This window comes from Melanaphis sacchari, unplaced genomic scaffold (genome assembly GCF_002803265.2).
Source record: "Melanaphis sacchari strain LSU unplaced genomic scaffold, SCAv2.0 Contig62_pilon_pilon, whole genome shotgun sequence".
In the NCBI taxonomy this organism is placed as follows: domain Eukaryota; kingdom Metazoa; phylum Arthropoda; class Insecta; order Hemiptera; family Aphididae; genus Melanaphis; species Melanaphis sacchari.
The window spans coordinates 963,907-990,862 of NW_020271445.1; the positions used below are offsets into that span (position 1 = coordinate 963,907).

A 26,956-nucleotide genomic window follows, 5' to 3' on the forward strand; every position below is an offset into this window, starting at 1 on the left:
TTATTTCAGTTACAAAATTCAATTATATTTTTATCACTGTTGTTCAGTTAATTTGTTACAATTTATAAGTATTTAAAGTTTAGATGAGCGGAATGAAGGGGCACAAGACTACACTCATCAAAACTATTAATAAGTATAACTTATAACTTAACTATCTATGACATTTTAATACATGACATGCCATTTCTCAGAAAAATATTTCATTTTGAAATATGAAATTTATAACAGTTTTTAAAAAAGTAAGAAATTTAAAAAAATGTTAACGATCAAATACATATACATATATGTATTCACAACATAATTTTGTAATTACTCAACAAAAGAAAAAATAAAGATTTTTAAAAAAAAATATTGATATTTTTTGAGATGATGAGATAATGTTTATTCTTGAAAGAATCTCTTTTGTAGTACCTACATTAAGCTATTTCACAAAGGAATGTCATGTAAATTTTTTTTTGGTTTTTATAAGTTCTCAACAACAATAAGTACTCAATATTTTGGAAAACCACTAATAATATTTTTATTCATAATTTTTTTTTTTTAAATAAAATAAATTTAAAAACTTTTTATTCAATTAAATAATTTATTTTGATTAATATATAAAAATATTTGAATATTTTTATCATGTACACTACAAAGTTTAGAATATTATGTTATAATACTGCAGGAATAAATGGTACTTTAAACTTTAAAATAGATTTTACGGTCTACACGATATTTGATAGTAAAGTTAAACTTTGGAGTATAAATATACAATAATTAATAGACATATTGAAAAATCATACTGTATTTTCAAGTAATTCAACATGGTAATTTTATAAAAAAATAAAATAAAATAATGTAGTATTAACATAAAAATTAAAAGCACACATTTTTAAATTTTAGATTTCTAAATTTCTGTATAGTAAAATTCATTCAATCATTTATATTATGATACATTTTAAACGTGGAAAAATGGTAATAATCAATATTATTAAGTATGAAAAAGATTATGAAACATAAAATACAGAGTGAGTCACGGTGTTTTCCTGTTATCAAATATAGTTAACATTAGAAAACACGAAAGCACAGTGGACCACTCCATTGTTTTAACAATTTAAATCATAAATGATAAAAACAGAAATAGGTAGCCTATATTGATGAAATAAAAAAAAAATATATAATATTGTATTGCTACAATAGTATCTTATTAATGCTAATATGTATAGGCAACAGCCGAATAGATCAGACCTAAATGTCTCAAATCTTAAAATTAATTACAACACATACTTATAGTATATAAATATATAATATAATATAGTTTCAATGAAAATATTTTATTTTAATTATTCATTGAAGTTAGCGATGAATGACGAATGTACAAGAACGATACCTAAAAACGATACAGTGTAAACACATACTTAACGTTTAAAACATTGATCGTTGGTTAACAAAATGAACACGATTTTTTATTCTCCGCATTAGGACTGGAGAGTTTTACGAGTTCCGGTTGATCGGTTTCGTCGTTGTACTGTCCCAACATCGAATTGATTAAAAATCTAGAAAAAAATCATATGTATGTTTTAGTCAAAGTTTTGGAAGAGAAGACCAAAAAATTAACTTACTGCATAGAATCGTTAACCATCAGTCCGTCTTTAGCCGAAGTCTCTGTCCAGCCGATAAAATTATTTTCTTTATAGAACGCTTCGATATCCAATTGATCGATTTGACGTTGAGGTAAATCACACTAAGCAATAAAAAATTATAACATTTCAGTATCTGTACATATGTTGCAGTCAACATGTGTGTAAATATAACAGTAAACATTAAATATTTTCAAACACATTAAATCATTATACTAAAATACACATGTACGAAATTAAACTGAATTTAAGTATCTACCTTCGATATTAAATCAAGGTATGATTGTATAAAATATAAATACATTAAATATTTTAAGTTTGTAAGTATAGTTCTTATCCCGTAATATTAATATTGGTATCAAATATTACATAATATATAGTATGTATATTAGTATATTATTAAATACTATTATAATGTATTTATGTATCTAGCAAATAGTCTGAAGTTTTAATGTGACCAAGAGAAATGTATAAATTGATTATAATACTATATACAGTTATTTAGCACATTTTTCAACCATAGTTAGTGAAAATGGATAGATAACTATCTAATACTATATTTTATACATAATAAATAAAATAAACGTTTAAATGATATCTAAAAATTGAAAGATAAAAATTCAAAACATATGAATCGAAAGAAATCTGTAGATAGCAGAAAATGGACATTTTTGTTTCATTTCGTAATAATAATATATAAGCTTTAATTGGATTTCTTATATACCATTTAACGGCGATATAAACTTATTATTTTCAAATGAGAATTTAAACTTTTTTACTGTAAGTAAATATTATTACTCAAATAATTTTTTTTTGAATATTTCGACATATTAAAATCAAATGAGTAATTTCTGAATTACTGAATTTCTGACTTTATGTACAATAGGATAACAGCTCTTCATAATGAGTTTAGGAGAGTTATGAGGGTTATTATTTATACGAAACTATTGTTAAGGACTATTATCTTTATTGTTCATGAAATTTAATCACTCTATAATGCAGTGACCAAAGTTACCAAACAATTATTATAATAATACTTAGCATTAAAATTTTAACAAATCTTCGTAATTTTTCCCACCAATTATTTTAAAAAGTAGTAAGAGTTTTCAATTTTCAGCTCCCAAAAGGAATGCTTATAATAAATAAGATTAAATTTACTACCAAAAACCACTTTCAAAGATGATAAGTGGAGTATTTTTTTTTATTAGAAAAAAACAATAAAAAATTTTAACATTTCAAATGATTATAAATAGTACAAAATAAATAAAAATTTAAAAAATTACAACACGTATAAAAAAATGGTAATATAAACATTTAATGAAAATGCCAAGTACCTAAATATCTACGGTAACTGGCAAGTAAGCAAAAAAATCAAAACTAATTTTTTCAAAATACTAGTTTTGTGTGAAAATTCCCGTTTTTCTTAATTGCGGTTTTTGATTTTTCCTGTTTATTTTGAAAATATTAAGATCGTTATACGTTTGACCCTAAAATACTAACTAGATCCAAATTTTTATAGGTAACATAATTCATTTTTATTTTGAAAATTTGAGCATACTGTATCAAAAACCGATGATAATTAAACATAAAAAACATATTGTAAAATCTATACATTCATCGCTTTACTCAGAAAATAAAAATAACATATTATAAAAGAAATGAGGTTGAAATTATATGATAATCCAATAATTATTTTTAATATCCAGTTCTAGTATATTATTGGTATTAAATTGCAATAGTACTTACTACTTAGAAATAATAATAGAATGATATTTGTACTTCAAAAAGAACACTTGCATTATCAAGATATAAAAAAAAATGCCATTCTATTATTTACGTAAGGTATTCATAATATTATTTTTAATGTGAAAGCGAAACCTATATTGAATATTGAAGCCATAAATGGAAAAAGAAAGAAACTATTTGATTCTTGTCTTACCAATTTACCAATGCAAACAAAATTATACACATAATCATAATTAATTTTCTTTTTTAAACATGTTAAATGATAATAAATATATAATAATTTAAAGTATAAAGATCTTTTAAATACATTTATGTATATCAACAATTAATATTAATTATTAGGGATCAGAATTAGATTCGTATAAAGAAATATAATTATGACCGCCAAGAATGAAAACTGAAGTAGAGTTTTTATAATTATATTATATTAGTTGTTTTATAATGTTTTTATACACAGGATTTTATTTATTTTATTAATTTAAATATTTAATATTTTTAAATATTTAGTAAAAATATGTATTATTGTTTTCTAATTTTCTTATTAAGAATACATAATATAAATTACGATTTTTGCCTAAATCAACTTGACAATAATACGAGTATTCTATATTATGATGATTTTGTGTATTAGATAATCAGCTATTACGTTAATAATTGAATTTAAAATGAAAAAAAATTTGTGATCATTAAATAATCAATTTTTAAATCATTAGAAAAAAATAGAGGATTTTTATAAAAAAAAACATAAGTATAAATATTAAGTTCTAAAATTAAAGCTGTGTACTCAAAACCTATTAAGCCATCACTAGGTATCTTTAATATCTAAAAAGAAAGATAACTTCAAACACAAGTTCAGGTATTTACTTTAAAGTAAATAAATTTAGAAAAAAGTAATACTACTAATTTAATTACATGGGCACGGTTTAATAAACTGTTATAAGTCATCCGTCATTACTTATTATCAAGTGACAAAAATAATAGTATCTTTATGATAAAATTAAGTATTAATTGTTGAGCTGAAAAGAAACTGATGACGTAATTATTTATTGTTTGTTTATGTTCTCGTAAATAAATCACAAAATAAATAGTTATTTACTTTGAATAAATCATATCTAAGTACCTATTTAACATACATGTATTAGTAATTAGTGTATGTGTATTATGTATAGTAAACAACTAACGTAATTATTACTCGATATTTATTCAAATTGATTTATTTATACTAATTAACATTTTTCTAAAATTTAATTTCATATGACTGCCTCGTTTCACATATATTTAATATAAACCAATTTATATGTTATACTTCTGTATTATTTCATTTTTTTGAGTTTAGAAACAAAATATTTGTTTTCTAATATTAACAGCTATTAGGTTTTTGTCTTCATTACGTTAGAAATGAAATAAATTAATAATAAGTACATAAGTTTAAAAATAATTATGTGTTAATAATTAAAGTATTTTAAAAGTGGTCTCATGTTAGTACCAACAATAACAACTATTTTTGTTGTGTTAAAACAAGATTTTACGCGGGGTTAAACTTGAAAATACAATTTAAATATACTTAAAACAAATGTACCAATTTTTTACGGTACTTAAAAAAACTTCATCTACGTTTTTATTTTGTGATATTAATATTTAATAATTTTTAATAAAAAAATAAAAATAATAACAATGCATTTTTACGAATGAATGATTAAAGAATCAAAATAAACTACCAAGACATAAATAAAATCTTCAGCTGATATTTATATGAACACTTTATATAGACTAAATGATACTAAAATATTATGTTGATGTTTAAAAACATTTTAATACCTTATTCCCCAATAACATGCATGGTATGGGACCGCCGTCTAATTGAGTGCATTTTGCATCAACGTCTTTTTTCCACTTCAACGTATTTAAAAACGAATTCTTATTTGATAAATCAAACATAATCACACACCCATGAGCATCTTTGTAGTACACGCGGGTCATCCATGTAAACCTCTCTTGACCTAAGTATGTAAAAAAACAATGTCATAATTATACATAAATAAATAGGTACATTTATATTCAAGGTTTACTTAAAAACTTGATAACCATACGTGGGCGCTGTAATGACTGACCTGCATTTAATATATTTCACATGGATTTTATTTAGTGTACTAATTACAGGACAGCTTAGTTTTACATTTTGATACTATTTTAAATTTACGTTACCTATACAGCACATAAAATAGGTTATACAATAGGTTTATAAATTATAACTATTTAAAGACAATATTAAAGGAATAAAAATTTAATTTACATTATTTGGAAAGTTTTTCAAAGCACAGCAGCATGCTTAATTGCAGTGAGAAATAAATATGTTACTATGAAAATTACTCAGAATTATATGATGTAAGTAAACCTGCAGTAATTATAATAACTATGTAACTAAAGTTATGCTACTTTATAGTACTATTTATAAATATTTACAAGTAATGAACAACTAAAAGTTACATAATAATTCAATAATTGGAATTGCCATTTTCATTTTCTATTTTTTTCGTAATTTATTATAATAATTTGAACCTATATGATTTACTGTAACTATAATTATGTAACTATTGATTTTTAGTTATAACACAATAAATATTATTAAAAAAGTCGTCTTCAAATACAACACCCTATTATTTATAGTGCTCAGTGTTTATGTTATATTATTAAATATTATATAAGAGCTAACGACAAACCTGCTATATCCCATAGTTGTAATTTAATAGTTTCCGTTTCGGAAACTTTAATAATTTTTAATGCGAAATCAACACCAACAGTACCCTTGTACTCTCTGCTATATGATTTTTGTACATATCGTTTGACAAATGCTGTCTTGCCCACAGTTGGGTCTCCTATTATGATTACTTTGAATAACTTCTCTGGCATTATGATATCTGAAATATAAATAATTAAATCAACAAAGTAGCAATATACAAGTATGCAACAAGAAAATATTTGTTTGCAAACGTTAATAGAATTTGTAATTATCATGATTACTATTCTATATGTCATAAAACCCTTGCGCATATCGAACCCAATAAACATATATGTATAAAAATTTTAGTGACAAATAAATAGGTAATTTTTAAAGCAATATTTTCGACAGCATAGGTATATAAAAATTATTTATGTAATTGAACATTTTTAAAAGCCTTCTTTAGACGTTAAAAACTAAGTGGGATTATTTTTAATGTCCCCATTTGACATTCGTAATTTATTTGGTTATTTAAATCCACAAATATTGAAACATCTACGTGTTGAAACAGAATTATTTTTAAAAAGTATAATAATTCTTATATTTTATGGATCAAACGTTGTTCTTAAAATCTGTGATCCGAGACTATGGCTATACACGTGAGATCGAATAAGGCTCACGTTAACAGACATGTGCCTGCCCGCGCATAGTCTATAATAGTCTACTTATAGACGTAGGTACTACAGTATTAAATAACGTAGGAAATTTAATTAGTTGGCCGCGTGTTATAAACTTTTAAGTAACGTATACACAATATTATAAACTTATTTTTTTTAAATTATTGTTTACACTTTGGTTGTGTTGCGTAATGACTAGTGACACATAATATGAATTTTCGTACAAGCGACTCAACGAAAATGCCTATATAATGGTATAATATGTATGATATATGTATTATGTATTATGTGCATCACCGGTTTTTTCTTCATATGCAATATATACTTCTTTATCCACTGAACATTAAAATTTAAATAACTATTTGAATAAACTCATAAAAATTATTACCTATTATGTAAACTCACTATCTCAGCTGTTTATCTATGGTATAAATAAAATAATATTGTGCAGGCTCTTTAATACAGTAATAATTTTTTAATGTTAATTAGTTAATATGTTATAAGTTGGGACCTACAAAGTATCAAGTTAAAAATGATCAATATATTTTTATGGTAAACATTAAAGCAACATTTATCAATGGCCACAAGTTATCTTAACTGTATTCGAAAGCTGAAAATCGATTTATATTATAAACTATACAGCTATAATAGTTAACATTGAAACATAATATGTAGAGTTTAACTTAATTATTATGATAAGTAAAGATTTAAAATAATAAAGGAATATTTAATAATTGTATTTATGATAGGTACAAATCAAACAGTTAAATTATATTTGAAATTATAAAACTAATTCATAGAAAATTATGACTAATATTAATATCATATGCATTTCTAATATTATATAATAAGTAATCATTAATGAATAAAAATTAATTTTAATTTTAAGTAATCATAAATTCAATTACATGATCGAATATTTAAATTTTAAATTATATTTATGAGTATTATGTATTTATGTGAACATAATTATTTTTATAAGAAAATTATAGACATGGATTATAAATATATATCATTCAATACCATTAACTAGTAATTTATGAAATGGATAACACTATATAATAATGTATCTATTTGTATTACTTTAATACGGTATAAACAATTGTATATATATATGATCTACAATCAAAACATATTTACATTTTATACAGATATAATATTATGGATAATAAATTATTTAAAATTTAAATAAAAATCAAAATAATTCGACGCTTCTACATCATTATATTAGGATATAATATAATCTAAATCAGCTGCAAATTAATAATTAATGGTGTTACAAATTACAATTAATTTATGGATTGGGTTATTGCTTCGAAAAACACAATAAATCCTGAATGGATATATGTACATTTTATCATATTGACGGTTTTATAACGTATAGAAACGCAATTATGATTATCGTTAGATATTTTATATACTATAGGTGATTCTCTTTTCAAACAACACTCATTATTTCAAAATTTACTGACGATTTTAAAATATAACTTTTCCAATCAAAGTAAAAAAAAAAAATTTTTTTAATATTATTTATCATTATAATTTTTTAAGTTTTTTTTTATTTTTTTGAACGACAACATACAGTTTTAATTAAATAATCTAAAGCAGAATATTTTTGGAGTATTTTTTTTTTTTAAATTCGGAAAAGTAGGTTATGAGTTATAACTTATAAGTATTTAAAACTTGAGTGAGCGTAGAGAAATATGAAAAAAATCCCACAAAATATTGGTCTACTACTCTGCTCACCTAAGCTTTAAAAAGTTATAATTCATAAACTATAATCATCCAAATTACGATTTTTATACATCGAAATACTTTGAAAAATATTTTGCTTCAGAGTATGAAATTAAAAGTATTCGTAGTTATCAAAAAATTAAAAAACGTGAAAATATAAAGATAAAAAATATTGTTTTTTTTTTTTGAAGAAGAAGAAGAAATGTTATGAGTGTTGTCTGATCAAATAATCACCAATTGATATAATATATATAATATATAAATATAATCTGTTCATATACATCAAGATACTATGGACATGATTAGTATGATGTGAAAATTGTTTCTCTTAAAACGAAAATGTTTACTCACTTATTTTATTTAGCTTATAGATAAATAGAAAGTACCTAATAAACCTGATACTATCAGAAGACATTTAACGATTTCAGTAGATATAAATTTTAAAAACATAGCCAATTAATTCATTGTGAGATATTTTTAGGTATATTTCTTAGATGAAAATCACGGATATCATTCCCAGTATCATAATTTTCAACAGATGAGCATGCATTTAGTCTGCAATTACAATTGTACAATTTGTTATAGTCATCCTCATATTTTTTTTCTTTTAAATTTGTATCGTTGTCATTTACGAATTGACTCTTTAACAAAGACATAACAAACTAATTTTTTTCCAAAAATATAAATTTTAATTCAATTGCAATTATTGCACACTTATAGAAAACAAACAAAATATTCATTAAGGTAAATTTCATCCAAATGCAATTAAATAAAAGGTTCTTTATTAGAAACAGGAAAATTTAAATTAGGTACAATTTCTATAAAAAAAATAATACGAACTAATTTAACATTAAAATATTAATAAGCTAATAAATCATATGTAATTAATTTAATACCTACGAACATTCTATTTTAGTGAGTATAAAGAATAAATTAAACAAGAACAATATAAAATTATTAAGCTATAATTTAATATTATACAAAAAAATAAGTTAAGAACTTTAAACTTTTAATTATTAACTTCATACTATACATATTACTTAACTTGCAGTTTATATGTTGCAGCAATATTAAAAACAAATTTTAAAATTTAAATACCATTTCATTTAACATGATTTTATAATTCCAATGCATGCATATGTTTGAACAGGTTTTTTGTATGTATACTGTGATATGTCCAATATGTCAAACATTCGATTTTTTTATTATTTTATATACTAAAATTTTTTTAGACATTACCTACAAAATGTAGGAAATGATAGGTAATGCCATTTTTCATATTATATACTTGTCTATTATGTTTAATATTTTAAACAACTTAACATTACAATCATAAATAGAGTTAACAAAAATAAGTTTTATATTGCACGAATATGAGTACTCGGAGGAGTTAAACCGAGGAATTTGTACTCCCCTGGACTTAAAATAATGTAATATAATTTTAAAAATTTAAACACCTTGATAAAATATCAGTGACATAAAAAAAACATGATTTAACGTCTTTATTAGCTAATTTTTGGTTTATTAGTAAAAATCCAACCATAATAATAATATAGTAATAGCTCATTTAAACTAGAATCAAAATGTATAAAAAAGATTGCTGTGATTTACTGCATGCCAATATTTTAGCTAAATTTACCTAAATTATGACAACAAAGAATTCACTTTAAGTTGACTTATTACAAAGTCTTAGTTAATGGTTACTGTTAAACGTAATATAGTCAGAAACCAAAGTACTCATCACTTACCATTTATTCAGCTGCAAGAATAGATTTTACTGATGGACTATGATTATCCGGCACAATATCTAGTGATAAGGTTATAATGGAAGTGAGTGAGTTTTAATGAAAGTTTAGTAAGTGGATATTAGTATAAATATGAGTATATAATGAGATATAAATAAAATTAACTTGATTAGATCGAAAAACGAGCATTGTACATAAATAAAATAATATAGCTTAAAAAATAAATAGAAAATCAAAGATTTTTTTTAGTTAATTGTAAGTCTAAATAGACTTTGTTGCTGCACTTATTACATAAATAACTTTAGCTATCAAGAAGAGAACAGTTTTTTTTCAAGCTGGTCGTATTTTAAATAAAATAATAAAACGATCTAATAGGGACCCCGATTATGAAACATGTTATAATATGGGGGAATATATCTCAACTAAAGTCTAGTTTAGATTGTATGTGTTAGTATATACATATATAATATTCGTTATACATGGGTTAAATATTGATTTAATAGCTTCCGTTTAGTATATTTTTAATTTCAATTTTCAATTTTCGAATAATGTAAAATAAAAATTATATAGTGTATTGGCAATGTTCTAATATATTGTACAAAATACATTCGCCTTACGAACTTAGAAAATATAATGTTTTATAGAATTTTATTAAATATTTTAACATTTTTTTTTTTTTTTTTTTATTAAAAAATATTGATGAGGGAGGCCATATGAGCGAAAATAATTCATGAAAAAGGAACTATTAAAGATAGTTAATAATTGTTTGATTTAAATCTAGTAACAAAAACGCAGTATTTAGGCATCAAGACTTAAGTACTACGTTTGTATGTCAGACTACAATTAATGAATAAAAACAATGCTGAATGTATTGTATGACTATTGATTTTTACTTTTTTAGATTATTATTTACCTATATTTATACTTTTTAGATTATTACTTATTAATTATTATATTTTACGGATTATTTCTTATTGTGTCGATTGAAAACGCAACCGTAATTGACGTTTGAATTTCTAAATTGCATTCAATTATCATTTATATAAGCTGTAATTTACTACAAAAGATTTGAATTTAGAAAAAAGATCCCTTGATGATTTTCATTTTATTTGTAATTGATAAAAATAGCTATAAATATGAACTTATATTATAGAATTAAAATTTGTTTATTTATATATTTCAATTGTTTATTGATATTGTTATTAATTTAATTACATAATTACATAAACAATATATACAAACCATTATCTCTTGAAATTTTGAATTTAATATGTATCAAAACGCAGATTTTAGAGTATTAAATATACAATATTCAAAATTTATTAAATACCCCTAGGCCCCAGACTTCTAATACATATTCTGGACCCGAAACCTAAATTCCCAACGAATCTCCTATGAATTATAAATATTTGATAAACTCTATAAATTAACCAATTTTGTAAAAATATAAAATTAGTATTTTTTTGTTATCGTTTTTAGTATTTTAAATTTTAATAATAATTTACATTTCTAGGTATATGATTTGACTCTATTATACCGTATAGAATTAAAATAACAAAGTATTTATTAGATTATCTAGTGCGAGTACTTTACCAATAAACATGTAAACGACAAAAAGAAGATGGAAATGGGTTATGTAACTTATTATTCAAAACTGTGATTAGGAAATTCATATAATATACTCATTACCAAGCGTTCTTAATAATATACATTTATACAATTATGAAATATAAAATAAAAATATTGAAAGTATTTAAACGTTTAATTAATCATAATAAATGTAATTTATACATTTTTCTAATCCCATTATCACCAAACAATAATGATATATTTTACATTTTTGTTATTATTGTAAGTAATATAATATTTATTTTGTATCGAACGCTGGAAATCACTTCAATACAAAACATCTATAATTATATAATATTCATATTATATATTTTTTTTAATTATTTATGTTTTATCAAATATTATTCATACTTGTGTGTGTTACCATTAAATTTTAATGAATTTAATTTGGTTAAATATGTTTTTTAGCTTATTAACATATAGTTATTAGTAATGAATATTGGAATCATTAAGATTAAATAATAATTTTAGTTTCAATAAGACTATTTATTATTTAAGTTATCATTTTTTAAACAACCGTTACAACAAAAATCGTCGTGTACACTGTACAATGTACATACATCAAATCAATTATCGGCTTTTTACAGTTTTAATATCTAATAACAACCATAAAAAATAGAAATATTAAAATATACTTGATGAATGTGTAATATTGAAGTATATTAATAACTATATAAGTAATATGGTATATAGTATATATACCACGTATTTCAATCGACAAATGTGTTTGTTAATATTCTTATAGTATCAACCGTTTGGCGTTTAAGAATATTTAGTTGTAAAATATACTAATATAGACAAATTTGCAAAATATTATGGTTTAATATAGTGATTTTACTATAGTAAAAATAATACATAATAAAAATGTATTACTTGTTTAGTATATATTTAATTTTATTGAAATTTGTTAAGTTTATGTTAATTTCAAGTTTATAAAAACGGCTTGTTTAACAATGATAATTTTTTTTTTTTATTGACAATTTTTCGAGTAGGAATACATATTCTAAAAAGATATAGTTGATTTTATGTGCTTGACAGCTTCTTTGTATTTAAAAGAAAAAAATATAAATAACTAAGTTTTGGAAAAATCTTAACAAGCTAAGTTTTTAGTAAAATCCCCTCGGAATAATTTTTAATGTTCATAATTGTATCAACTAAATTTGTCATTTATCATTCATCAATTTTAAAATAAATTCATATTTTTAAAAATGATTTGGTTTACTTAACTATATACTTGAAGTTAATACATTTTTAAGTTATTAATTATAATAAATACTAGTAAATAAAAAGTAAAAATTACTAAAATTTACAGATAATTTTAATTTAAAAAAAATAATATTTAACAGACCATACATACTTAAATTTATATACTATATTATAAAACAAGTAATTAAAATTGTATACATGTAAATTAAACGACACTGATGGAATAAAACATGTAGAAAACAGGTTATAATATACCTAACAAGGTTAAAATATGTTTATTACAGGAAACTTATGAAAAATGCTTATATTTACTTGATTAAAATATAAACAATAAATAAAAAAAACTATGCGAACATCATATAGTAGGCCAATTTAACTACTCAACCTTCCACTAATATCCAAGGTCATATTGTGTACGGAAAAATTCTAAGTGGGAGTAAATACATTTTAGAAAATCAAGAATAAAGACAAATTAAATAAAGAATAAAGAATAATAATTACGAAGAAAAATAAAATATTTATATATTGTAATAATAATTAATAGCACAGTTACTCCAATTTAAGAAATATAATTTTCATTCCAAACATCATTAATTATAGTTCAGAGACCACGATTTTTTTTCATTTGTTAAGTCATAATACTTTTTGTTTTAAGTTTTTTATTTTTTATCTTATAACTGCTATTATATTATACAATACTTAAAATTTATTTATCTACAGATAAATGTTATTTGCTAAAAGCCAACTGGTGATCACTTTCAGTAAAATAAATAAAATACATATGAGAAAGCCAGTTGTACATTTATCGAAATTACAAGTTTTTTTACTAATTTATAAAAATTAATTTGAAAATTATATGTCTACAATATTTTTATACTCTGTATTTAGGTATAATTTGTTATCTTTAACATAAAACAAAATGTTAAATATGTTTATTTATGGTGTTTAAATAAACAACAGTAAATATACAACATATTTTTGTTATATATCATTTTTCAACAAATACCTACACGTGAAATTATCATTTAATATATTTAGTAAGGCATTAGCTGTACGTATAATACACTTAACTTCAATATTATAAACAATTTTTTTCAAAGTTCGAATAAGCTTAAAATTACATATTTTTAATGTTAAAATAATAAATATTTAGAAGGATTAAATAAGAAGACATTTTAAAAACTATATAAATGAAAAAAAAAAATATTGGAATTAAGAACTTAATTTTTTTTATTTTTTTTTATTATTAGTATTTTAAACTCGCTAAATACTCGTATAATCAGTATTTTTATTATTAACTATACGTAAGTATTTATTATTTTTCAATCACTCACATTCCAAAACTGCTTTCTATGCTAATATTTTAATATAACATAACAGGGCACCTAAAAATAGTTTATTATAATACTTACATACAGTTACACTCCAAAACTCACAGTCTATATATTATGATACACATATTATTAAGATTGGTCGTATTTTTGATATACTGGTTATTACTGATGTTGATTAAAGAGTTTTTTTGCCCATCACTGATTCCAGATTCATCGAAAATACCATATCTGGTTAATTATTGAAAATTCCTTTTTATATGAGTAATTATTAAATATCACACTAATATCGAAATTTAAAATACTTCCAGCCTCCAACTCCACGGAACATACATGAATATTATGTATTAATGTTGCTTTGAAATTTAATATGTTAATAATTAGGTATTATAAATAAATCATAAATTATTAAAATAAGAAAAACATATACATAATGATACAGCACAGTACACTTTTTCCCAGATACATAACTACTTTATAGGTACCTATAATTTTTTTATGGAGTTTATCAAATTTATCTATATAGACATAAATAACTACAAACTATACGTACTATACGTACTATACGGCCTAACTAATAATTTTTTATCAATATTTTATAACTACGGCTAATATAATAACATTATTAATACCTGCGTATCTAAGTTATTTTTTAATTATTCTGTATAAACACCAATATAATTTTGTTCTCGTTTACGATTTAAAGAAATTTTCATAATTGATTGTTATCGATTCGACCTATATATGACTAACTTCGGTTTACTAATAATATTATTCTACGATTAAAATAAAATTCAAAACCTTAAAATTTATGAAATATGTATCTTTTAATTTTAATTATCGCTATAGTAAATAAAATAACTAATTTTAATTGATGTTAAATATTATAATGTTTAATTATAGGTATGCAAAACTAAAATTTTTAAATATCTATTAATATTTTAAGCGACAATTCATTTAACACATATATCACCTATCGTAGAACTCAATTCATTACCTATATAATATTTATTTTTAATAAAATGTGAATAATATGAAACCGAAGGAAAAAACAATTTACCAGATCATCTTCCTGAAATTTTAGGTCTTAAAACTGAAGCAACAAACAAAAATTAAAATTTTTAAAATCAAAAAAATGATACAAACTTATATAATAATTAAGAAATAAAAGTTATAAATAAGAAAAAAAGTAAAGTTAGTGCGCTAATAACCTTTGATGTTAAAACAAAATAATCATTAAAAAAAAAAAAAAACCATGTTAAGTGTTTATTTTAGTAAATACGATAACTGCATAAAATACAGATATTCAATATAACAACACTCTTCAGTAACTTTGTAATTTACACCAATTCTGGGATATAAATATAATATTTTTTTTTCATGTAGTTAAAAGTTAATATGAAACGACAAATAAATACTAAAATATGTATAAATGCTAAATGCTTTAATTACGATGATTTTATTAAAAAATAGGGAATACATGCAAAATTATTTTTCGTAATGTATTATAGCTATAAAAAATATAGACTATGATAAACACTTATCAGTTATGATAAAATACACATTCTCTACTTAGATATTATTAATCATAATTTAATGTACTATATTTTATTTTATTATATAACAATATCAAATACTGAAGGTATATCTACTCGTATTAAAACGATAAGTTTCTATACGATAAGTACATCGTATAGATATATGAAGTATTAATCAAACTTTAAATTAAAGTCTGAATCTCTGAGTTCTAATAAATAAATAATATAAAAATTAAAAGTATCTTATATTCAAATATCTTAATTTTAATATTTATTGAAATAATAATAGATACGACATCATAACATGTTAAATATAAATTAATAAATGTAACTTTGTAAAATTTATTTTTTTTCATTTTTAGTTATTACCCAAAATGGACGTATTATGAGATTTGACTTGAAGAGTCATCTAAGAAATCAAATTTTAAACAAAAATACCAGCATTCCAAAATATCAGATTTAACAAGATTACAAATGCTCAAACCTTTATCTCTGTTATCTGACCTTCCACAAAGACTTCAGCAATAAAACAATTAAGGGGAAAAAATCAATTTTTTATAAACGTATTTTTACTCAATTAGAAAACTACCGAAATCTATTGATAGATATCACTTCACTTTCTGGAAATTCTCGTCGTAGTTTAAAAAGAAAATGGTATTGCGATCTTCAAATTTAATTATTTAGCAAGTCTAACGTATCAAAACCAAGATAAATGTGTTACTGGATGGCTCATTAATCACATGACCCCAATAGTGTGTTTATTTTTATCTATAAATTTATTTCTTATTAAGATTAAAAAATAAATAAATTTTAATTCTAATCAGAGTGATAAACGATTAATTCAGAAACGTATGTTTTTTTCTGTCTGTATCACTTTGGGATAGAAAATACAATTTAAATAATTCATTAAATCAAGAAAATTTACAAATTATATTGCAGTCAGAAATTCATAAACAATTTATTTTTATATCATGGGCTTGAAAATTTAACAAAAGATTCCTCGTTATCTTTTCTATTTGTAACATAAGTAAAAAGTTTACTAGAAAACTGCATTTATTTTTTATGAGCGATTGAAGTTCAAATTTAAAATGTTTTGGCAAAAATTAATGTTTATGATTTTTAATAAAATAATTTACATTGTTATTCAACGTTAAAATATGTAATTTTATTGTTACTTATAAAAAAAAACTAGTAATTATCGAAAATTAAAATTGTTTATAAACAGCTTTAAAAGAATCAAAATATTTTGGAAATTATACCACATGTAGAATTGAAATGGTTATGTAAATAGTTTGTGAAAATTTCAAGTTTCTACAATTATTCATTTTTGAATTAGAACAAAGCAACGAAATCAATTTTTTCGAAAACTGGCTAGAAAAATTCTGTTTTTACTTAATTTTTTTATTAAAAAGTATTGAAATTGTTTTACTTTTTAGCCCCTCTCAAAGCACTGAAAAATACTAAGTAATAATTTTTTTGTTGTAGATATTTTAAGTTTAAATTTGGACCAAATTAGATATTAAACGAATTGCTTCACTCAGAATCGATTTTATGTATGAAATGATCTAACACTGATTTCAAATTTTACATAATATACATATTATATTTTTATAACGACTTGTTTCTAAATAATGAGATACGCTCGATACCTACTAAATATCAATGCGGTTATTTACCTCGCCGTTTTTTTTAAGTAACTAATTGCTCATTAAATAACTAAATAATGTTATACTATATATTTTTACTATTTTAATGTTAATCTCCAACTTAGTTAAAGATAACTTCAAATATTTATAAATAGCACTTTATATACTTAATATAAATAATAAAAACTGAAACTTTTTATTATCTATGGTACATGTTATTTTTACTATAAATTTACTGTTTTCTTTTTAATTTCTTATTTTATGTTCATAAAATTGTTGTAATTAAGTCAAAAAGTTTGAAAATATAGAATTAACAAACTAGTTTTATAAACTGCACTTATTTATATTAAAATCATATTTATTACAATTTTATAAACATTAAGAGTTAGAATGTCGATGATATTCATCAATTTAGAATAAATAATTATACATTTTTAACTGATAAATAACTTATAGTTTTTAATTTTTGATACTTAATTCCGCTTATGTTATTACTTTCTACATAGAATACATTTTTCAAAAAATATATAATTTGCAGCTACTTATAATGTATGTTTGAAATTTTTGATTTTTGAATTCAATTATGGTTATAGGGATAAATTACCGTATATTACCAAACGATCATTATTAAAACTGGTAATTTATTTTTTTATTATTAACACAGTAGATTAAATTTTAAACAATATTATGTTTTAAAAAAAAATCATTGTACATATTATGCTACTGCGGTAGACACAATGCTGCCCTAGCTAGACGCAAACGAATTGGCAATTGCCAGGGCCAGGGCACCGGGTTTGAACCTTGTACCGCGGGAATCGGAGACCAGCCTCGTCGGGCAAGTTTGCTAATAGCAGCTCGACGCTCTAGTTACTGCGTGCGTCTGACAGGCGGCCGCGGGCACATATGATGGGAATACCGCCTTAGTACGAAGGGGGCTGATTCGGCGGCCTAAAAACCGTCGTACCCTGATCGCGAAGCTTAGAGACGTCTGGCTCCGGGAAACTCGTCTTAATACATTCGTCCGGAGGAGGGAGCTCTGTGATTAAACAAAGGGGTGGAGTGTCGTTGGTGTAAGAACTTTGTGAACTTGTCAGTCCCAGTTACACATCGTATTTGTACATATTATGCCATCAGGCATTAATTATTACGATATTATAATATTATATAATGTTGTGATTAACATATATAGGTAGGTTTAACTTATAAATTAATATCGATGCACAAAAAGGTTCATGATAAAATAACTTAAAATTAGCATAATAAAAAAATTAAATTATACATAAAAAATAATTATTTACATAGGCGAAAAGTTTCAAGTCTCTACAATTAATATATATTGAATAAAAATTGTTATGTTTCGTTCAAATTTTAATTTTATTCGAAAATTAATTACAGAAACTTGTGTATTTATATTTTTAAATTGTTATAATTATAACTTATCAATACCTATGTATTAATAGGAACCTCTTATTAAATTTCAAACTTTTTAATCGAAAAATATTTTTATCAAAATGTAAAGAGAAAAAAAGTGGATAACTAGGTAGTAGGTACTATCTTGTACATTAGATTTAAAGTGGGTTGAGTTTGAATTATATGATATATACGATATACCTAATGTTAATGAAAAATAATTTTAAGCGAAGACAGTCATCAGCCTACACTATAAAGTTTATTTTATGATATATTTTTTGATAAACCTATTAATTTATTTATTTTGCTATTAATACTACAAGAGGCTGATTTAATTTTTGTCGAAAACAATGCATTAAAAATATTATTAGTATTTAATTATTAAAACAATATATATTTATACCATTATACGAGTATATATATTTTTATTAACTTTTGGACTCACACTATTTTACTGTAAAACAGAGTTTTTTAACATAATTTTTGTTCATAGTATGCGTGAATAGTATCTATAAATTAATCTACATAATTCGAAAATTTCATTACCTATGTATAGCATAATTCATAATTACATAAAAATTTTAAATGACCACGAATAGTATTTTGAATATAAAATAATTAACATATATCGTTATTCATCGTTAAAATATGCAATTTGTCTGAATTTTAACTTAAATATTTATAAAAAGTATACTTGTATATTATTTTGGTTTTTTAGTTACAGTATAAACTACTTATGGAGAACATTGTATTACATTTTTAAATATAAGTTATACAACTTGAAGATTTTATAAGAATTTAATTACAAATTATTTGTAAATTTTTGTGATTTTAACAAATTTTGTCAAAAATTTTAACTTTGAATGATTATAAAAAAAACTGTGCCCTTAAATTTTAATATTTTCAAATTGTTATAATAACAATTTATACGCATTAAAGTTTTTTGACCTATACGGCTAAACTAATCAACAAAATAGAAATCAATAACATATTAGTAAATTCATATTGTATTACTTATTGATCTTAGTCATTTGAAATGCTTTGAAGGAAGTATCTATTTTCAATGATCGTATTATTATATAATAACTATTGAAATAGAATTAATTTTATTTGCAAAAATTATTAATCATAAAAATAAAGGTATTTCCATGGTTTCATCATATTTTATTGTTTATATAAAGTTATAAAACAAGTAGGTAGTAGTGATAATTATGTAAAAATAACTAGACTAATTGACTGTATTTGAACATACATACCACCTACTTATTCATAATAAACGATTTAGTTATAATTTCACAAATTTTTGATATTAAATATTTTATTTTGTTTTGATTTGCAATCTACCATTATAGAATATTGTAACGTTCAAAAAATGTGAACATCTTGTAGAATTATAGGAGGACCCACATGCTTTAAAAATATTATAAACAACAATTTTATGTTCAGCTAGTTAAATTTAGTGCTGTTATCTTCATTATTGCAGTGAATTAACTTTTTACCCAACTAAAAACATTACCTATCTATGTTTAAATGATGGTTTTTTACGATATTCTAATTTTTAAACAAATTATGAATATTTTAAAATTGTTAATTTTCTATAGTCATGACTCACTTAAAAATGTAAATATCTGAAAAAACCAACATATATATAGACATAGAAAATGTTCTTACGTGTAATTTTGATATTATATCAACTCACTCTAATATTAATTAAAGTAAGCACATCATAACATTGGTTCTGCTGAACGCAAATTTGGTGTATTGTACTTTTGACAATGGCGAGTTTATCCAATGGTAGGTACATACTACATATAATAGATAAGTCAAATAACATTCTCTATATAAATTTCAAACCATTAGGAATATGGCAATAACGATAAAATATACGAAAAAATAATTTCTGAATCACCTACAGTTTTAAATAAAAACTGCGTAGTTATTCAATATTTTTCATGTTAAAATCGATAAATATTTTTTCATTTCGTTTAAATAGCCGATTAGATATACAGCAGAGTTCTCGAGGCTACACAAAGCGAAGTATTTGATCCCTTAAACTGATCTGCCGTACACCCCATTGTGATGTATTATGTTGCAGAAATGCAGAATCACCCTCTTTTTTTCTAAAACTATTCGAAAGAAGAGTAGCTGCAGGTAAATGAAAATTTTGAGAACCAATTCGTTTTAAAAATTCAAAAGTAACATTAGAAAAAAATAAAAATAAGAATCGAATTATTATTTTGAACTCGAGTCTGATCAATTTACACAACTGTTACTTACTATAAGAGCAATAAACAATACCTATATCTATACAATTATTATGACTATATATCACATAATAAGACATGTCGAGCTACGCGAGCTAAATTTTAATATATGTATTATTTTAGCTGCAGTTTTTAACATTATATTATTATCTTATAATCCCTGTCAATAACAAATTAACCTAGCCCTTTATTCACATTATTAAATTTAATAGGAATTATCAATGAACACGTTCTAAGGCTAAAGAGTATATAAGCACACTATATAATAAGATATGAGATAAACAGATACGACAGTAATAATAAAACGTACCTATCTACATTCTACACGTACTACTTATATTATAGAATATTAAGAACTTATCTAATAGCAATAAGTTATTGACTATTGTTATAATACCATATTATTATTAATTTTTTTTTCGTCATTCTTATTTTAACGATTCATACAATATTGTATTATTGTCTATATATTTGACGAACGGCGTGAATTTAAGTTGGTACGCAGTGTCATCATAATAATATTGTGAATTTGTGATGTTATTCGGATAATAAAACCCTGCATAGTGCAGATGGTTTCCAAAATGCGCAAAGAGTCGACGTAATTATAATAAAATGTTATATTATACTATTTTTATGCTAAATATTATCGACTATAATAATATACAATACTACTTTAGAAATTATAATATTTTCGACGAGGAGACCGAATAAGGCTGGGTGTAAATTTATTAAAATGTTTTTTTCTAATGAGAACGACCTCACTAAAAAATTCTTTTTTTAATATTATCACTTATCAAACAATGTTTTCATCTCTATCATTTCTTTTCGATTTTTATTCCCTACATTAACAATCTAAATTATTCCGTAATCTATTCAATAAGTACTCATAAGTGATGAAGTATAGACCGACTATTCAATATTCGATATTAACAGGTAACCTATCCCATGTTAGAAAGAAAAACTTCCGTATGGCATAGATGATAAAACAACGTAAAATAATTTTTCTTATTTCTGCAAAAATACCGGGGATCCAAATCAGCGAAGTTAATATAGGTAACCATAAATTATTAAAGTTGGAAGACTAAAAAAATAATGACAGTGACTGAATGTGTAATCATAAAAAGTGTCGTCTTGACACTATTCTTTTACGTTATGGAATTATTGTTTATAACTCAATTCTTTAATTCTATGCCTTTTTTACTTTTATCAAAAGTAATAACATGTTTGATGTACCACGGGTACGACAAGTGTTAATACTATTCGAATTTGGATGTACTATTGATTAATGACGATGATTAGTGACTTTTAATGAAAATAATAATCTACTCCCAGCCTTGCGTGTATCATCGTTGTATCGCCACAATGACGGGGTAATACATCATAATATTAAAAACGAATGGAAAAAAAAAATGATATTATAATGTATAATACTCACGCGGATCAAAACATGTCAACCGTACTAAAATAATAATATTGTAACGCACACCGTGTGATAACGCCGCCGCCGTTACGCAACACGCATGGAGAGTACAACACGACTGCGCGCCAAAAGACCGGGTCGACGGTGTGAACAGGACGACAACGACGGTGCACGGACACTCGCTGTTGACGAACTGGTGGGACGCACGACTGGTGCACGAGACTGAATAACACTGTGGTAATGCGTTGGCGGGCGGGCGGGTGGGAAGGCGGGCGGACGATGCGTTTATCGCATTTACACGGCCGCCGCCGCCGCCGCCGCCGCCGTCGTGGAGGGAATGTTGTTTAACCGCTCTTATACCGCCTCGCGGTTCGGTCCGACCGACTGCCGAGTGCCGCTGCAGCTGTGGCCTGCTGGTACGACTTATTTTGTAAAATATTATAATGATTAATGGAACACTATACAGTGGGCAGGTGATAGTGAGGTAAGTTTTTTGTCGCGACAGTGTCTTTCTTCTACAATCCCGAAAATCGAAATCGTCTTCAACGGGCACGCTTTGACGATAACTTGGGCCCACGAAACTGAAGACATGATTATTTAAATGATTTAAATTAATACACTTATGGGAGCAGCCCGGCGATGTGAGCTGCACACTGCAGCAGAGTGCAGCTTGTTGTACTATTTGTAAGGTACTGCTTACGCAACAGCCGATATATAGTCTCGTAATGATCGACGACCTATATGAGATTACGCGTTGCGCGAGTTTACGTAACATCGAGAAAAGGCTAAAAAATTGGAAGTAATTTCTCCAAAAGGACGCTAACGTTGTAAAATTATGGGAATTCGATCACGGTTGGGTTTCCTATCAAAATAGACCAATCTTATGACAACTGTTCATACTGTCCTGGTAATCGGATAAAATTATTTTTATTAATGTATTTGAATTTACAGTGAAGTTTTCTTGAAACGATTAATCCACTTTTTAAATTGGACTCACAAACCTTCAAATTTACATTTTTAAACATTAAAGATTATGTATTTGAAAATGTTAAAAATATCGAACTAAAGAAGTTAGTTTAAATATGTTTTCAGATATTCTATCGGATAAATAGGTAAATTAATATAATTGGTAAAAGTGAAAAGATTTAGGTAGGTATAGAATAACTATATAGACAAAAAAAAAATCGTGAGAGATCGCTTTACTATTTCTTTCATACACACATTAATGATCAATTACTAATTACAGTATGCACATAATATTTTATAGTTTATACGATACGATACTCTCTCAAGCACTTCAAAAATTGTCTACACTGAACTTCTTAAAAACAGTCGGTATGGAATCCTATATACCTAATAGTGTACACAATATTATATTCGTATGCGCCGCGTGGTGTTTTAGTATCACTCTAATACTCTGTACATGGATATTCGAGTTTTTTACTGGTATACACATTGTTTCTACCTGTCTACTTCTTTGACTATATAACTGAATAATATAATATACACTAAATAATAAATTATAAGAATTAGAAAGTCTACATCATTGAGACTTATTTAGGTGAATATTACAATATGGTCGTTTAGGTACAGGCGTATCGCCGTGTTACTGGTGAAATTGGTAAATAGATGCATATTATCGCTCATATAGACGTGTTTTCGAGACGATCAACTAAATGACATTGTCGTAATATTGTGCAATATATTATCATCTATGTTGTCTCGTGACTCGTATGTATCTTTGTGTATTCAAAATATTATAGTTTAAATTTGAAAAATCTTCCAGTTAATAGCTAGTACATCATGCGTTATTTCTGTCTTTATTAGGAGAAGCCATTTTACTCTGATTTTAAATAAGATAGAGAATTTAATACAAGGTCTCCCATTATTTTTTTATACTCCGATAAAAAGAAAAACATTTTTTTTATTCGTGTTTAAAGTTAAAAAATTTAGATATTTCATCAAAATCACAAATATTTGAAAATTTGTTAAGAATTTTTTAACGAAGGCCATCAAGGCCAGAAAGTTTGACATTCAAGAGAGAACATACTAATAAAGTCTAATTTTGAAAGACCCCTTATCTTTGGTAAATATAACTTGTGATGTTAATGATTTTATATCCCCTCGCTGTATCATATTTCAAGTACAATATCCTATCTAAATTATTATCTAAAAATCTAGATTAAGTAATCTAGATAATTATAAATATCAATCAAAATATATTAATATTATGGAAATTGTTTTAAAATGTACCTGTTTGGGATAATTGATTATAATAATTGTTTTCTTTTTAATTGTTATATATTTTCTTGGATTTATTAGTTTTTAATCTATACTAATGAGGAAAATTAAAATTAATTTATCAAAACAAAAAACTTAAAATTTAAACATAATACTATTATAGGTTTTTTTTGCATTTTGTTGAAGTGTCAAATACTTATTATAGGCTGCATTCGGCAGCCATTTGTGAAGGTATGTTTGTATGAGTATTAAGCTATTACTGAATAATAGGTTTTTATACGTGTTTAAAAACTGTAAGTTAATACTTTTAAACTTGTGTATTAAACAAAGAAGAGGGTAATTTTGACTTCTAACTACTAGTGGGGGCTAAATTTAATACTTTAATGTTTTTATATGAATTCTATTAGATAAGTAGGTACCTACCATTTTTTTTTTTTTTTTACGAATAGGTACACTTAATAATAAATTAAATTGTGAGAACAAAATAATCACAACATTTATAGCTTTATAATACCAAACACTTAAGAAGTATAGATAATCACCTTGTTTATAAGTAAATAATTTTTTTATTTAAAAAAGTTTAAAGAAAAATTAGAGTAAATATAACAGTACGACGTGCATCAGAAAATATTCAAAAAAATATTTAGCAGAAACAAATTTTATCATCAATAACTAATAAACTATCCAAATCGAAGCTGATGACGAAGAAATAAAAAATAATGTTTTTAAAATGATAAGTATAGTATATTTTATTAGATAGCTACCTAATATATTTAAATAAAAAGTTAAATCATTTTTTCACAAGTATGTATAATATTTAACATGGAATAATTTTATGATTAATTACGTATAATGTACCTAGCTATATAGTAGTAGTATTTATATAAACTATGTATAAACAAAAATAGTTGTTGCATTGTAAACCTTTTATAGCTCGTATAATTCTGTTATATAGATCGAGTAAAATAATTATTGATTTCTGAAGAATTATAAATCAGAATTTTTTGATGCTCATAAAAAAACCAAGTTAGCACTTTTAGCCAAGAAATATAAATTTATTTTAATAGGGAATACATTTCCAATTTTAATACAATATATTTATTTATTGAAAATCTACTCCTACCTATTAAATCGATATATCATACCTAATGTAGTATATACAGGTGTTATGTGTAGTACTTACCTACCAAAATAAATTTTAGGTAATATGATTATTGCACATAAATATGATATTATAGTTACATTATTTAGTATATATAGATTGTATTCTTTAGTAATTCAACATAAAAAAGTAGTGAGTACAATACACCTATTTCTATCAGTAACTATTACCAATTTTATGCTAAAAATATTTAATTTTTGATACATAAATACTTGTACAAATAAACCAGTTTTATACGATTAATACACGTAAGAAATATTTTTATCTATACCTACCTATTTTCTAGCAATGATAAATAAACGTTATAAATAATGAATAATTATCTATACGGGTTTTATGTAAAAAATAAGGTGATACTTTATATGCAGCTATGCGTAGGTTATATGACCAACAAACTGAATAAATGTATAAACTTAATAAGATAAGTTTTAATTAAACGAAGAATATTCGTGAAAATGTTAAAAATATGTCTTTTGGCCTAAATATATAATATAATTAGACTATTCATAAACTAAATATGTATTATACGTTGAGTTTGAAGTATATCCAACTAAGTATATTATAGTATATTATAATTTTATATCGGTACCTATTTGCTGATCAAATACCTTAACATATTTATGAATACTGGAGTGGTTATAACAATAACGTATGACGATGAAGGACCTAACATTACGATAGGTCATAGGTATATTATATATTATATTTAAAAGTCAAAAGTGTAGTAATTCAGTGAATAAATATAACAAGAGTTACAAGTCCACTAGATTAACTAAGACAACAAAATTCTATGATGCAAGTTAAGTTATTCTCTTTAACATATAGTTTATAATTTAATAAATTATTAAATAATCTCAATAGTACAC

The 26,956-nt window shown here is 23.9% G+C and overlaps 1 protein-coding gene across 1 annotated transcript; it reads right to left on the reverse strand.

Annotated features, from left to right (window-relative positions):
• Positions 1–935: 935 nt before the first annotated feature.
• Positions 936–26,763, reverse strand: LOC112600256. The gene is made up of 6 exons (XM_025347442.1): positions 26,699–26,763; positions 22,703–23,268; positions 6,089–6,286; positions 5,187–5,368; positions 1,605–1,726; positions 936–1,538 (listed from the first exon to the last, which is right to left on the reverse strand). The coding sequence occupies exons 1-6, from the start codon at positions 26,761–26,763 to the stop codon at positions 1,427–1,429; spliced, it is 1,245 nt and encodes a 414-aa protein (XP_025203227.1). The 3' UTR covers positions 936–1,426.
• Between the last annotated feature and the right edge of the window lie 193 nt (positions 26,764–26,956).